The sequence below is a fragment of the Artemia franciscana genome, chromosome 8 (genome assembly GCF_032884065.1).
Source record: "Artemia franciscana chromosome 8, ASM3288406v1, whole genome shotgun sequence".
In the NCBI taxonomy this organism is placed as follows: Eukaryota; Metazoa; Arthropoda; class Branchiopoda; order Anostraca; family Artemiidae; genus Artemia; species Artemia franciscana.
Window position 1 is genome coordinate 49,286,277 of NC_088870.1, and position 15,912 is coordinate 49,302,188.

At 34.1% G+C, this 15,912-nt stretch overlaps 1 protein-coding gene across 1 annotated transcript in view; it reads left to right on the top strand.

Moving 5' to 3' along the window:
• The window catches only part of LOC136030708 (cytoplasmic dynein 2 heavy chain 1-like), a 575,385-nt gene that overhangs the window by 413,258 nt on the left and 146,215 nt on the right, over window positions 1-15,912 (top strand). Inside the window, exon 59 of the mRNA XM_065709779.1 lies at window positions 838-950. Coding sequence (XP_065565851.1) covers window positions 838-950 — 113 coding nt within the window. The remainder of the gene's footprint in view (window positions 1-837; window positions 951-15,912) is intronic.

Genomic DNA, 15,912 nt, shown 5'->3' on the forward strand with positions numbered 1-15,912 from the left:
CTCGCTCTCTCTCTCTCGCTCTCTCTTTCTCTCTCTCTTTCTCTCTCTCTCTATCTCTCTTTTTATTATCTCTCTGGAGTCCTTGCCGTATAATATGTCAGCTGTTGGGTTCCTTCTTCTTCCACAATATCCTCCTGCTTGAGATTCAATACATGAATAATCTTCACAAGATATCTTGCTCTTGGGTAATCTTCTACCAAATGTCTCTTTGTTTCCACAGTCATCTTGGGCTATGGAAAATTTTTCTAACTGCTCATTTCCTCACTTCTATATTTATTACTAGGAGTAAGCCGTGTCGAATCCTGTATTGGGAGGGAGAGCAAAACAATTTTTCTGTAATCCCAGCAGAAGTGTCAATGTTATTTTTGTTTTTATTTTTGTTCCTGTCATCTAGCAGGCTTCACTGCTAGTGATGCATGAAAGAACAATCTAAATTTATATTTGACACTCTGAGCGGTTTATTTAATTAGGATTATTTATTTATATAGAATAAGATATGGATCCTCCTTTTTAAAAGACATCTAAGCAAATCTTTTTTTAGTCAATGTCATAACTTCAGTTTTGTCTTTTCTTTCATATTGTAGAATCTGTATAGCTGTACAACTGCAAGTAAGGGGCGACATTAAAACTTAAAGCGAACAGAAACTATTCCGTATATGAAAGGGGCTGTCCCCTCCTCGACACCTCGCTCTTTACGCTAAAGTTTTTATCTATTTTTGAAAGTAGAGTTGTGTTCTTCATATTCAACTTCAGTTCAATATTTTACTTCAATATTTATTTAACTTCAATATTTCTTCAACATTTAACTTCAGTTCTGTCCTTTCTTTCATATTGCAGGATCTTTATACCTCACTGCGAGACACAAAAGCTAGCAGCAATCAAGTGATGACGGCATTGACAGAGTTGAATACAATTCAAGCAAAACTTCAATCTGACAAAGAAAAGTTCAGGTCTGTTGGGTTTTGCATTTTATCATTTTTCTGTAGCTCAATACGTTGAATACATTTTTTTTTCTGGAAGAAGTGCGAAGTTAAATACTTATTCCATATTTATATTATCATATACACATAAAATACTCCATTTTCAATTTAGAAATGTATGTTACGGTATCTAAGGTTTTCAATGTGACCCATTTTCATGAACACTTCTGCTAAAGGGATATTTTTCTAATTCCTTTTGGTCCAAAATGAAAAAGATATGAAGATGGAAGAATCAAGAATAAAGCGAAAACTTCCTTTGGGGGGGGCTTAGTTTCTAAATTTTTCACTTTGAGATGTAAGTGTATGTGCTCTGTAAGATTGAACCAATCACAAAAAAACTTGCAAAATAGAGATGTTTTGGGAGTGTCCTTATCTTCAAAAAATTTCTAATGCATGTATTTTCTTATTGGTCACCCTGAAGCAAGTTACTGCTACATATATAAAAAGTCTAGAAAAATTTCTTTACAGTTACTTTAAAAACATAAAATGTGATGTAAAAAGTCTTGATGAAAGTCTGAAATTTTGAAATCAGTACAAGAGCAGTTCTTTTTTTTCTTCTTCTTCTTTTTTTTAGCTAAGACTTACAGAACTCAAACATCTTTTATTTTATTTTCTTTGAACCTAAGGAAATAAAAATGAAAAAATAGGTCAAAATATTCTGCAATTAAGAATATTTTTGAGAAGTATAATCTCAGAATCTCAGTAAAATAGAATCACTACATAATTTTGTTTCATTTATTTGGCACCTTCTCTATAAATCTCAGGCGAGCACTCAGGAGAGAGTGGGCCTATATGTTTTCTGGTGAACTTTCGGGTGGTTTGAGCATCTCATCTGGGTGCCACCGGGAGTTACTGCTAAAATTCTAACTAGTCTGACTAAAAAAAATTCGAACAAATTCTAATTCAAAGCGTTTCTAACTACCGAGTTTAAAAAGAGTGCAAATCAAGGCTAAGTCATTTGACTTTTGCAATTTGGCAACTCTGTTCCCTGGGTTAAATGTGCATTTGATAAATATTCCAACTAATGATGTTAAAATTGGATGAAAACTTTCACCCAAAAAGAGTGATTTTCGCTCTTCCATGTACAAAGAGCTCTAAGGTAAAAACGAGTGCATTTAACACAAAAAGTGTGTAGGTTAGCAACCCTGGTTCTGCCTGCTGAATTGTTCTGTTTTCAAACAATTTGAGATGTCTCTGAGCTCCAAGATGAAGATATCGCCGTTAACAATATCTAATATTGGAGCTCTTCGAAAATTGTTATTATTAGTTAAACTTAGAAATTTGTTCAAAATAAGAAAGAAATTCCCGACAATTTACATTATTTCTCCAAAAAAGTTTGTCATAAAAATGAACCATACACAAAAATTTGATTATTCATGTAAATAATTAAACTTACGTTATTTAACATTTTATTTATTAAAAAAACTTTATTATAGAAAAAACTTATTTTAAAGTTTTAATTATATATTTTATAGCAAGTAAATCAATTTATCAAAATTCTAATAACAAATTCATAATTGTTTTCTTATTACGTAAGAGGCTTAGTGAACATCCCATGGTAAATAAAATAAAAATAACTTGCCACTGCAGTTATTAAAATTGATCCTTAGTACATCTAAGACTTAAGAGGGAGGGGGGAAGTTAAAATATATGATTGAAATTCTAAGGGACAAGGTTTTTTGTGTTGCTTTATTTTGCTTTATCATTTCCCCAACGAAAATATGAAGAAAAGGAGTATTGTTAACGGATATACAAAGAGATATTTTTCGGAATCTGTGAAAGGCATTGGACCCCTCCCCCCTCCTTTTTTGCCACTGAGAGCAGCGGTTGCTATATTCATCCTATTTAATGTCAGTTTAAATCAAGACTTTTCAAACGAAAGAAAAGAGCGAAACCTGCTTTCTGATTGAGTCAATTTGGAAATACTTCGATTTTGTAAACACAATTCCTTGAAAACAGCACTGGATCTACGAGTATTCATTTGAATGAATCTTCTTTTTAAAATCTAGGACTATGGACTTTGTCATTCTTCTTAAAAAAAAAGTAAGAAAATTTATATTTTGTCGAGTGTGACAAGACAAAACCCCTTATCCGAGGAGTTACATCCCTATTTTATAACTAACGCTATATTTGCAATACCTGCTCTATTGAATACAACGGAAGGTAAAAAATTGAGTTTCTCTTCTCCACAAAAAAAGTGATCATAGGACAATAAAAGGACTACAAAAGTAAATTATTAAGAAGCAATGACTTAAAAGTAAAAATTGATCCTGGCTAATAGTAACTTTAACCTTGGAAAGAGTAATTATGATAGGAATTAATATAGCAAATTAATATGGCAAGAGTAAAGCAATTTTTTTCAGGCTTGTAACTTTTGATGGGTAAGACTAAACTTGATGAAACTTATATATTTAAAATCAGCATTGAAATTCAATTCTTTTGATGTAACTATTAGTATCAAAATTCCGTTTTCTAGAGTTTTGACTGCTATCGAGCCGGGTCACTCCTGACTACAGTTCGTTACCCCGAACTGTAGTACAACGGAACTTAAAATAAATGAGTTTCTCCTCTCCACAAAAGAGTGATAATAGGACAAAAAAAGTACTAGAAAAGCACATTATTGAGAAGCAGTGCCTTTAAAGTAAAAAGTGGCCCTGGCTAATAATAACTTAAACCCTGGAAAGAGTAAATATGATATACATTAATACGTCAAAGAGTTTCCTTTTTATGCTGATTTACAATATATAAAGTTCAATCAGCTTTAAATTATATGTCCAAAATTACGAGCTTAGATAATTTTTTGAATGAAGCGTTTCACCCCTAAGGGGGTGAAAGTATCCCCTCAAATTGGTGGAACTATAGTTTATTATAGATGACTAAACTTAATTTCTCTCTAAATAATAAATTTTTCATGAAGTATTGCAGTACAAAAGTAAAATTTAAAATTAAAGTGTTGTGTTTAAGGGGAGCCTTCCTAGAAATTAGGATTAACCATTGGTAATCCAGGACAAGGAATACAAATTAAATATACAATAGATTTCTTATATAGAAATAAATAAACATATTATAACTTACAACTAACAGAAATTGTTCCAAATATTAGAGGGGCTGCCTCCTTTTCAATCTCTCGCCCTTTATCGAAAGTTAAACATACTACAACTCATAAAGACAGTTGAATTGAAATGGGAAGTATTTATAAGGGATTTTAAGCGTTAAAGTCTTATTAAGGAAGATGTAGCCCGCTCAATTCAATCAGAGACATCCATCAATCAGGAAGACCCTCCTCAATCAAAAATTAGGAGGAAGTGGCCCCTCTGATGTCCAGATTTATATCTGTTGATTTTAAGTTTTAACGTCGCTCTTCAATTACATCTGACAAAAATACTTCAATTATATATTTGAAAATAATGTTCAGACTTAAACAATTTTTAAACTACCCGTATATCTTTTTTATGGTTAAATTTGGGTGAAACAATTTTTCTATCTGGCATTATGGTGCCATGAACTCAAAACCTTACATGCAAAAGTTTTAATCTTGTTAGAAAAAAATCTTTGTCTTTTTTTTAATAAACAAATTCTTGAGAGATAAAACTTTTTGAACCCTATCCCAAAGAAAAACATTTTTTAGTCCCCTTTTCTTCTCCGGATACTTCTTAGAAGTTCCAAGTTGTTTAAGTCTTCCGTGAAATATTACATATAACACTATTTTAATAGACTAGGCAAAATATTTTTTTTACACTATCATCCAACTTTACCGTGATTCGCTTCAAGCATGTATTGAGGCTAATAATGCCAAATCTCTTGGGCGAATAAAGATCCGTTCATATGGCCCCAAAATATCGTCCCTCTAACGAAAAAACAAAATCTAATTTTTAGTTCTTAGTTCTACCCGAAATTCCAACAAACTCCTGGGGGTTCATACTGATCATCCAAGTCACTTTCTAGGTGTTGCAGATACGAAATTATGATGACCTGAATCAATTCTTGCAAGTTTTATTTCAATTAAAATCTATTTGTTTACGGTTGTATATCTAAATAAATAATAATAATAGAGGGAGAGAGAGATAGGTTTATTTAAACAACATCGTAGCTAACAGTTAATTTGCGTTGCTTCACTATGCTAAATAACAAACTAACACACAAAAAAAAAGAAAATAACAGTGGCGAATAACAGCTTCAAAATCTTCTGTTTTGTTGCACAGCGATCTAGTGTTGCAAACGAGGAAGTAAGGAAGGCCACGACGAGCGTTGAAAGTAAGAGGTCTTAGGATGGGAGGCGGCTCATTGGCATAGTCGTTAACGGGCAAACTGTCGGAGCGTTCGATTACGGGTAGGTCTGTGAGACTCGATTCAGTCGGTCTGCCTACATTGGCGCGGGTGTCCCTTAGAGCGGATAAGTTACTCGGTTCCACTAGGGGATTCTTCCTCTCAGAGACGCGTTTACCACTTCTGCAACCGCGACTCGTTTTAAAGGGAGGCTTAGAAGTAGCTCTACTGTGAACAGTGCTGACATCTAAAAAATTATTTAAAGTCACCAAGTTCGAAAAAGTAGATAGGGCCACCGTATACAGGGGTGGAGAAAGATCAAATAAAGTATCTTTCCTATACTTAATTTGCATATTGATGGCACAGAAAACTGTCAGGATAGCCACTGCTTTAATTGGTGACGCCATTGACGAACCAGCACACATATATTGGGCACTATTAAGCTAAACTTGGTAGATGGGCTCTGCAATATTTGGATAGAATTTAATACATGGCCAAGTTGTTATTATTCTTGTTTAACTGCCGATCCACATTCCTTTGTTATTTCAGTAATCTTGGTTACTAAAGAAATTTGAAGTAAAGAGTCACGGTAATACACTGTGATTCTTACTAGCGTTTGTATGCGTTTTTTTAAAGGTGGTGATTCAGTATTTTTAGAAGTTTTAAAGCATATAAGTACCCATCAGCGTAAAGTAGAAAAATAATAATAAAAAACATGGAGTAACTAGCCCCAACAGTGAACCGACCTTAATATGGAGAGCATCATCTAATTTTAAGTGTCTTTTCAAATAGAGATGGTACCGTTCAAGCTACAAGAATATGGGATATGTCTTTTAGTCAGTTCCTTACCAAAGGTGTGGGTGCTAATTAAATAAAAAATTGTCAATTTTCTTTCTCAAAGCACACCTAAGAAACTACCTTCTAACGTAGGAATCGTTTAAAAAAATGTTTCAGAACAAAGAGAATAGTATTCCTACTCCTGCCGAAAATCTCAAATGACTGTTTTTTTTAATAATAAAAATCTTTATTTTGATTAATTTGTTTTATTTTTCATAATGTGCAAAAAGAATAAAAGATAATATAGATAAATCCCCATAGCCAAGATTACTGAAAAAAACGAACGAATAATAATAATAATAACAATTTATTTAAACCTTCTTTACAGACATAAAATGTGCTTAGAGGAGTACAAAAATACAGAACAATAAAGTAAATGGAAACAATAAACAAGAAAAGACTCACAAAAAAATCTCGGCTACTTTCGCAACACGATTAAGGTAAACAATTAAATGGAAAGTCGACAATATTTTCTCGACGCTTGTGGAACCTATCCACAAGCTGGTCCATTTTGGAGGAAAAATCATAAACGCCATATCTACTCGAAATGTACCGGTTATGAATCCAGAGTGGCAATGGCAGAAGATATTTACAAAAACGGAAGAAAAAAGATCTAATGTGGATTAGAAGTTTAAAATATATGCTAATATTCATTCCTGAAAGTTATTACAATTTTGGATTTTTAAGGTTGAAAAAAAAGAGAAAACATTCATAATGTACAGTGTTTTCAGTAAGGTACTAGTTATATTCTTGTCTTTGGAGGGCACGCAGAGCGTCAGTCCTACGCCTCTTAGATTCCACTGTGTTTTAGTTTGACTCACTTATTTATTGCTATTTTAGTTCGTTTTTGCATAACTTTTATTTACAATAGTGATTTATGTTAGTCTTAGGTTTAAAAAAAAAATTCTTGACATTATTAATGCTCATCTTTGGTGTGACATTAATTTTTTTACTTTTCTTTAAAATATTTCTTTTTTGGAAAACCTTTTATAGAATTAATGTAAAGTACAAAATGTCACTGACATATACCTTGATAAAAATAGGCTAGGCATAAGAACCAAGAGCTACCTCGGTGTTCCGAGATGGCTTGGGGTCTCCAATCCGTCAGAAGCTGCTTCCCCTGTACCTATTTCTGGAAGGCAAGCCCTACCTGCATTGCGTCATAATGGCCTTGGGGTAGACATGAGTCTTTTTTATAGCCAGAACTGAGACAGCAAACAACGCTTCAGGGAACCATACGAAGTTGCACCCTCGAAGAAATTACAGCTTAGGACATGACGCAGCATTACGCTGAAACATCACTAATAGAAAATTCTTCTGGGTTTTTTGAGCTGATTAACTTCTTGTTAGCTATGTAATTATTGTGGGCTGCCTATCCATTGTAGTGTAATATTTGTGGCCATGAGTATGCATTAAGTTGGATGTAAATCTTGAGATTTATCATAATGGACACAGACTCCTATTAAAACAAGCACATCACCTAGTGTAAAAACCGTTCCCACCAAGGGTTGCATAAAACCTCCGTTCACCTTGAGGTCCCGGGGACATGTTACTATCCAGTTGTAAGCCGAATTAAATGCTTTTGTATAATCTTAAGAAACTCACTAGTCCCTGAGCGCCACTGGGAGGACACATTTCTTATCTATATCCCAATATATAATAATGTGCACCAATTGGTGCACATTGTATTCGATCTCTTTAAATCTGACAGAATTAAGTGTTTACGCAACGGGTACAAACGATAACGTAAAACAATCAGGTAGTTTCGTAATAATTAGTTTCACCTATGGTATTTTAATCCTAGAAAGTTATGGATAGCTTTGTAATACCAACTAGATTATATAAGATATTGTTCCAAGTTTTCATCCGTCACGATATCTACGATTGAAAAGGATAAAGTTCAAGTGGCTACAAAGTCAATTTAGTCCCTTCTTGCGATATCATTTTGTAGCTGTTGTTTTTTCAACGCTGAGGAATAGCCTTTAGTCATGTGATAACTGATTGCGTTCTTGTTTGAACATACCGTTTTAAGAACTTCGATAGGCTGACAACTTCATCATTTAACCGATAGTGAAGAAAGAAGCAAAAACGAAAATGTAAAACAATGAGATAGTCTAGTAATAATTAATAGAATGTCATCTATGATATTTTGATCCTGAAAAGTTAAGGATAGCTTTATAATACCAACTAGATTATATAAGATATTATTCCGAGTTTTCATCCGTCACGATGTCTACGATTTAAAAGGATAAAGTTCAACTGGCTGCAAAGTCAATTTAGTCCCTTCTTTTGATACTAATTTGTTGTTGTTTTTTCAACCCTGAGGAATAGCTTTTGATCATGTGATTACTGATCGATAGCGAAGAAACAAAACAAAAGTGTTGCTCTCGCAACACTTTAGTCGGCGAAGCCGGACAAAGGTTGCAGCTACACTTCACGTTGCCCAGGCAACGTAGGTCTAGTTGAAGCTGGATTTAAAATCCCAATAGTTACAATAGAAGTTTTGAAAAATCGGAGAAAGCTGAAAGGATCATAATGTTTTGCAAGTGAAAGCCTTACTCGTCGTAGACAGGAAGTTCTAAATACTGCTAAGGATGTAGCAAGTATGAGAAATGCTTGGTCAATGCTTGGTCCTTAACTTTGCAAAGTCTGGCAATCAAGTAGTTAGAATTAAGGACCTAGTTTATGTTTTCTCACTGAGCCGTCACCAAGAAGCTAGGGTACTGGCTAACAGACAGGAGAGTGACTAAACTGTTTTGGCAACAGTAAGGTGAACTTTTGCTTCAAAATGTCTCTGCTGACTCATACACTAACTGATCTTGCTTGAAATTATTTTAATTTAGCTAATGTGTGTGAACAACGCCTTTGTGAACGTGACGGTTTAAATGAAAAAGAGAGTTTAGATCTGGATATTCCTGTTCCTAAGTATACTTATCCGGGTGATCTAAGGCAAATTAAATTATCTAGTGATCTTGTCATAGCCACGTATAATTGTCAAGGGCTTGAAATTGCGTTTGATGAACTACTTACCACAGTTAATGAAATTAATCTTTGTCTTGATGGAATATCTCTGAGACTTTTTAAAGTAAAATTTCACCTTTAAGTTTGTACTCATTAGGAGGTTATTCTTTTTATCAAACAGTTCGTGGTAACGAACTGTAGTAAGGAGCGACCCAGCTCAATAGTAGCCAAAACTATAAAAAATTGAATTTTGATATCAATAGCTACATCAAAAGAATCGCATTTTAATGCTGATTTTAAATATATAAGTTTCATCAAGTTTAGTCTTACCCATCAAAAGTTAAGAGCCTGAGAAAATTTGCCTTATTTAAGAAAATATGGGAAAACACCCCCTAAAAGCCGTAGGATCTTAACGAAAATGACACCATCAGATTCAGCGTATCAGAAAACCCTTCCGTAGAAGTTTCAAGCTCCTATCTACAAAAATGTGGAATTTTGTATTTTTTGCCAGAAGACAAAGCACGGGTGCGTGTTTATTTGTTTGTTTTTTTGTTTTGTTTTTTTTTTTTTTTTTCCCAGGGGACATCGTATCGACCAAGTGGTCCTAGAATGTCGCAAGAGGGCTCATTCTAACGGAAATGAAAAGTTCTAGTGCCCTTTTTAAGAGACCAAAAAAATTGGAGGGCATCTAGGCCCCCTCCCACGCTCATTTTTTCCCAAATTCAACGGATCAAAATTTTGGTATAGCCATTTTGGTCAGCATAGTCGAAAACTATAATAACTATGTCTTTGGGGATGACTTACTCCCCCACAATCCCTGGGGGAGGGGCTACAAGTTACAAACTTTGACCAGTGTTTACATATAGTAATGGTTATTGGGAAGTGTACAGACGTTTTCAGGGGATTTCGTTTTGTTTGGGGGTGGGCTGAGGAGAGGGGGCTATGTTGGAGGATCTTTCCTTGGAAGAATCTGTCATGGGGGAAGAAAAATTCAATGAAAAGGGCGCAGGATTTTCTAGCATTACTATAAGAAAACAATGAAAAATAAACATGAAAACTTTTTTTCAAATGAAAGGAAGGAGTAGCATTGAAACTTAAAACAAACAGATATTATTACGAATATGAGGGGTTCTAATAATACTTTAGCATAAAGAGTGAGGTATTTAGGAGGAGATAAATACCTCGCTCTCTATGCTAAAGTATTTTTAGTAATTTCAACTATTTATTCTACGGCCTTTCTGATTCAGGGGTCATTCTTAAAGATTTGGGACAAAACTTAAGATTTAGTGTAAAGAGCGAGGTATTAACGAGGGTACAAACCCCCTCGTATACATAATAAAAATATAAGGTTATGAAAGTTTGTTACGTAAGTTAATTCTTAAGTTACGTATGTTTTTTACTAATAAAAACGTTCGTCAAAAATTAAAAGTTCTAGTTGCCTTCTTAAGTAACCGAAAAATTGGAGGGCAACTAGGCCTCCTTCTCCACCCCTTATTTCTCAAAATCGTCTGATCAAAACTAAGAGAAAGCCATTTAGCCAAAAAAGAATTAATATACAAATTTCATTTTAATAATTTATGTGCGGAGAGCCAAAACCAAACATGCATTAATTCAAAAACGTTCAGAAATTAAATAAAAAAAAACTAATTTTTTAGCTGAAAGTAAGGAGCGACATTAAAGCTTAAAACGAACAGAAATTACTCCGTATATGAAATGGGTTGTCCCCTCCGCAATCCCTCGCTCTTTACGCTAAAGTTTGACTCTTTGCCACAATTCTACTTTTTAAAACAATTAAAAGCTTTAGCGTAAAGAGCGAGGGATTGCGGAGGGGACAACCCATTTCATATACGGAGTAATTTCTGTTCGTTTTAAGTTTTAATGTCGCTCCTTACTTTCATTAAAAAAATTTAGTTTTTTTTTATTTAATTATATATATAGAACGCAAATGCGGAAAGGTGGATAAGAAATTTACTTCTGGGATTAAATTTCTGTAACTGTAGAAGGTACTTTATAAGTCTGGGTTGAAGGTCCATTTGAGTCTTTTGTTGTTAATTTAAAAAATATGATGTTGAAATTTTGATTACTATTATTTACAGGACAACAAATTATAACCCCACGGAAATGTCTCAGCATTTTGAGGATCTTTGTCAGAATTTAGGGAAGTGTAAAGAACCACCACGCTAATGGCAGATTTTATCATATTTTATTGGAGCTAGGAAATAATACGGATAATGTGGAAACGGATAATGTGGAAATAATACGAATAATGTGGAACTTTTAACAACTATGCTGTCATTTAGTTTTTTCCTGTCAATTAAAATCCTCACACGAATTACAGAACGCACGGCCACGCTGATTTATAAGATATTATAAATATACTAGCTGTTGGGGTGGCGCTTCGCGCCACCCCAACACCTAGTTGGTGGGGGCGCTTCGCCCCCCCAAGCCTCCCCGCGCGCGCAAGTCGTTACGTGCCATATTAGTTACGCGCCATTGTAGTTGTGTCCCTGTGTCCCACCTGTGAATATAGATATATATATATATATATATATATTTTTAACTACGTAAAACATCCGAATGTACAACATTCTTGGCTGTCCCATTGTCTGTGCATATAAATAGATTGTCAGGTTTACCGACTCTTGAACATGCAACATATAATTGTCCATGGGAAAAACAATCTGTATTCAGATCTATACCTCATTATTCTAATGATTGCCCTTGAGCTTTGTTGATGGTGATTGCTAATCGAACATTCCCTGTGTCCTTGTCGTCATTTATATATCCCCCTGTGCCCCCCGGCGTCCCCGTTGTTGTTGTTTCCCTGTGTCCCGGTCGTCATTTGTTTACGATTTAGTGTAAAGAGTGAGGTATTAACGAGGAGACAAACCCCCTCATATACATAATAAAAATATAAGAATATAGAAGTTTGTTACGTAAGCTAATTCTTAATTTATGTATATTTTTTACTAATAATAACGTTCGCTAAAAATTTAAAGTTCTAGCTGCCTTTTGAGTAACCGAAAAATTGGAGGGCAACTAGGCCTCTTTCCCCACCCCTTATTTCTCAAAATCGTCTGATCGAGAAATCTCTAAGAGAAATCCATTTATCCAAAAAAAGAATTAATGTGCAAATTTCATTTTAATAATTTATGTGCCGAGAGCCAAAATCAAACATGCAAAATTGAACATTAATTCAAAAACGTTCAGAAATTAAATAAACAAAACTAGTTTTTTTAACTGAAAGTAAGGAGCGACATTAAAACTTAAAACGAACAGAAATTGCTCCGTGTATGAAAGAGGATATTCCCTTCTCAACGCCCTACTCTTTACGCTAAAGTTTTTTACTGTTTAATAAAGTAGAATTGAGAGAAAGAGTCAAGCTTTAGCGTAATGAGCGGTGCGTTGAGAAGGGAACATCCCCTTTCATACATGGAGCAATTTCTGTTCGTTTTAAGTTTTAATGTCGGTCCTTACTTTCAGTTAAGAAAACTAGTTTTTTTAATTTAATCAAACAGTTCGTGGTAACGAACTGTAGTAAGGAGCGACCCGGCTCAATAGTAACCAAAACTCTAAAAAATGGAATTTTGATACCAATAGCTACATCAAAAGAATCGCATTTTATATGCTGGTTTTAAATATATAAGTTTCATCAAGTTTAGTCTTACCCATCAAAAGTTACGAGCCTGAGAAAATTTGCGTTATTTTAGAAAATAGGGGGTAACACCCCCTAAAAGTCATAGAATCTTAACGAAAATCACACCATCAGATTCAGCGTATCAGAGAACCCTATTGTAGAAGTTTCGAGCTCCTATCTACAAAAATGTGGAATTTTGCATTTTTTGCCAGAAGGCAGATCACGGATGCGTGTTTATTTGTTTTTTTGTTTGTTTTTTTTTTTTTCCCCAGGGGTGATCGTATCGACCCAGTTGTCCTAGAATGTTGCAAGAGGGCTCATTCTAACGGAAATGAAAAGTTCTAGTGCCCTTTTTAAGTGACCAAAAAAATTGGAGGGCACCTAGGCCCCCTCCCACGCTAATTATTTTCCCAAAGTCAACGGATCAAAATTCTGAGATAGCCATTTTATTCAGCGTAGTCGAAAAACCTTATAACTATGTCTTTGGGGACGACTTACTCCCCCACGGTTCCCGTGGGAGGGGCAACAAGTTACAAACTTTGACCTGTGCTTACATATAGTAATGGTTATTGGGAAGTATACAGGCGTTTTCAGGAGGATTTTTTTGGTTGGGGGAGGGTTTGAGAAGAGGGGGATATGCTGGGGGAACTTTCCATCGAGAATTTGTCATGGGAGAAGAAAACTTCCATGAAGGGAGAGCAGGATTTACTAGCATTATTTAAAAAAAAAATTAAAAAAATAAATGTGAAAAAGCTTTTTCACCTGGAAGTAAGGAACAGCAATAAAACTTAAAACAAACAGAAATTATTACCCATATAAGGGGCTCACCTCCTTATGATACCTAGCTCTTTACGCTAAAGTATTTTTAGTAATTTCAACTATTTATTCTACGGCTTTTGTGATTCAGGGGTCATTCTTAATGAATTGGGATAAAATTTAAGCTTTAGTGTAAAGAGCGAGGTACTGACGATGGGGCGAATCCCCTCATATATGTAATAAAAACATGAGAATACAAAAGTTCTTTACGTAAGCTAATTTGTAAGTTACGTAAATCTTTTACCAATAAAAAGATTCGTAAAAAATTAAAAGTTCTAGTTGCCTTTTTAATTAACCAAAAAATCGGAGGGCAACTAGGCTTCGCCCCCGCTCTTTTTTTCTCAAAATCATTCGATAAAAATTATGAGAAAGCCATTTAGCCCCCCCCCCCCCAAAAAAAAAAAAAAATATGCAAAATTTCGTTTTGATTATTCCTCTGCGGAGAGCCAAAATCAAAACATGCATTGATTCAAAAACGTTCAGAAATTAAATAAAAAAAACGAGTTTTTTTAACTGAAAGTAAGGAGCGACATTAAAACTTAAAACGCACAGAAATTACTTCGTATATGAAAGAGGCTGCTTCCTCATCAACGCCCCGCTCTTTACGCTAAAGTTTTTTACTGTTTTAAAAAGAAGAATTGAGAGAAAGAGTCAAACTTTAGCGTAAAGAGCGGGGCGTTGATGAGGAAGCAGCCTCTTTCATATACGAAGTAATTTCTGTGCGTTTTAAGTTTTAATGTCGCTCCTTACTTTCAGTTAAAAAAACTCGTTTTTTTATTTAATTAATAGAGAAGACGAAAGTCAAGTTTCTTCAAATTTTGATAATGATGGTAGTATTTTTGTCTGTGAACCGGTTTCCGCAAATGATTTGAAGGAAATCATGAATTCTTCTAGACCATCAGAGGCTCCTGGTATTAATCATATGCCAAAACAAGTTCTAAAACATGTCTTGCTGGGGACATCTCATATTTTGATTTTTGTTTTTTAATCAATTTTTCTTTTTCAAAAAGGAATTGTTCCAAAAGGTCTAAAGAAAACCCATTTTAGACTTTTATATAAGTATGGAAATAAGGAAGGCATGAATAATTACCGCCCTATTTCAATTCTACCAATTATGTCGAAGGTTTTTGAAAGAATAATGGATGATTAAATTAGTAAATTAGTGGAATAATATGAAATAATACCACCTAGCCAATATGGATTTCGGAAAGGGCATTCGACGGATCATGCGATTTCCCATTTTATTGGTAAAGTGATATTTTTTTTAGATAAGGTTTTTTATACCTCAGCTGTATTTATTGACCTGTCGAAAGCATTTGACACAATAAACCATTATTTTTTATTTAGAAAGTTATAAGAAATATAAATTCCCACCGTGGATTGTTAGTTGGATTGAGTCATATCTATTGGATAAATCACAGGTTGTTATAGTTGGACCAAAAAGATCACAAGAGCACCTAATAACCTGTGGAATTCAGTAGGGATTGATTTTAGGGCCACTCCCTTACCTCATTTATACCACGGAAATAGGAAATTTGATGAAAGATTGTTTGACAATAACATTCACAGATGATATAGTTTTATTATTCTGAGCTTTAAGTGTTGAAACCATTCTTAAGATCATGGGGAAACTGCTGAATGATCTAATAAAATACACGAGGAGTAATCGTTCATTGATTAATTAAAAAAAAAACGAATTCCATGATTTTTTCTACTATTAAAAAGGTAAGCACTGAACTATCTTTAACAGCTGATGGATATTTGATAGACAGGGTTTCAAAATTTAGATATTTAGGCGTAATCATTGATGAATCATTGTAATGGAAAAAACATGTAAATTCACTATCCATAAAAAATACAGGTTGAGCTGGGATCTTGTATAGACTGAAAAATTTTGTTCCGCAAAAAGTCTTGCGAACCCTTTTATTTTACTCTTGTTTATCCCTATATTCAAAATAGTTTTTAGGTTTGGGCTAATTATTTCTGTTATAATTTAAAGAGAATTCAAACCTTACAAAATGGAGCTGTAAAGTCAAATTTTAATAAACTTAATACTAAAGAAGTTTTTCCTAAATCTCAGTTAATAATTGTAAGACGAATTTGCCAGCTCGAAACCGCTGTACCATATTCTTGTATTAATACTTGAATAATCTAGCACCCCTCCCAGGACTAACAGAACTTGTCCTTTTTCATTTATCGTCATATTATCAGGCTTATCCAACCTCGTCTTGTATATTGCCCATTATCCCATTATTTCCCATATAAAATTATATATTTCCCGCTTATCCATCGTCATCGTCTACAAATTTTCCTTTTATCTTGGATATATGTCACACTAAAAGAGCTACTTTTTCTATAAAATACGTTGGAGTGAAATTATGGAACAGTATTCCCCTGGAAATAAAAGATTCTGTT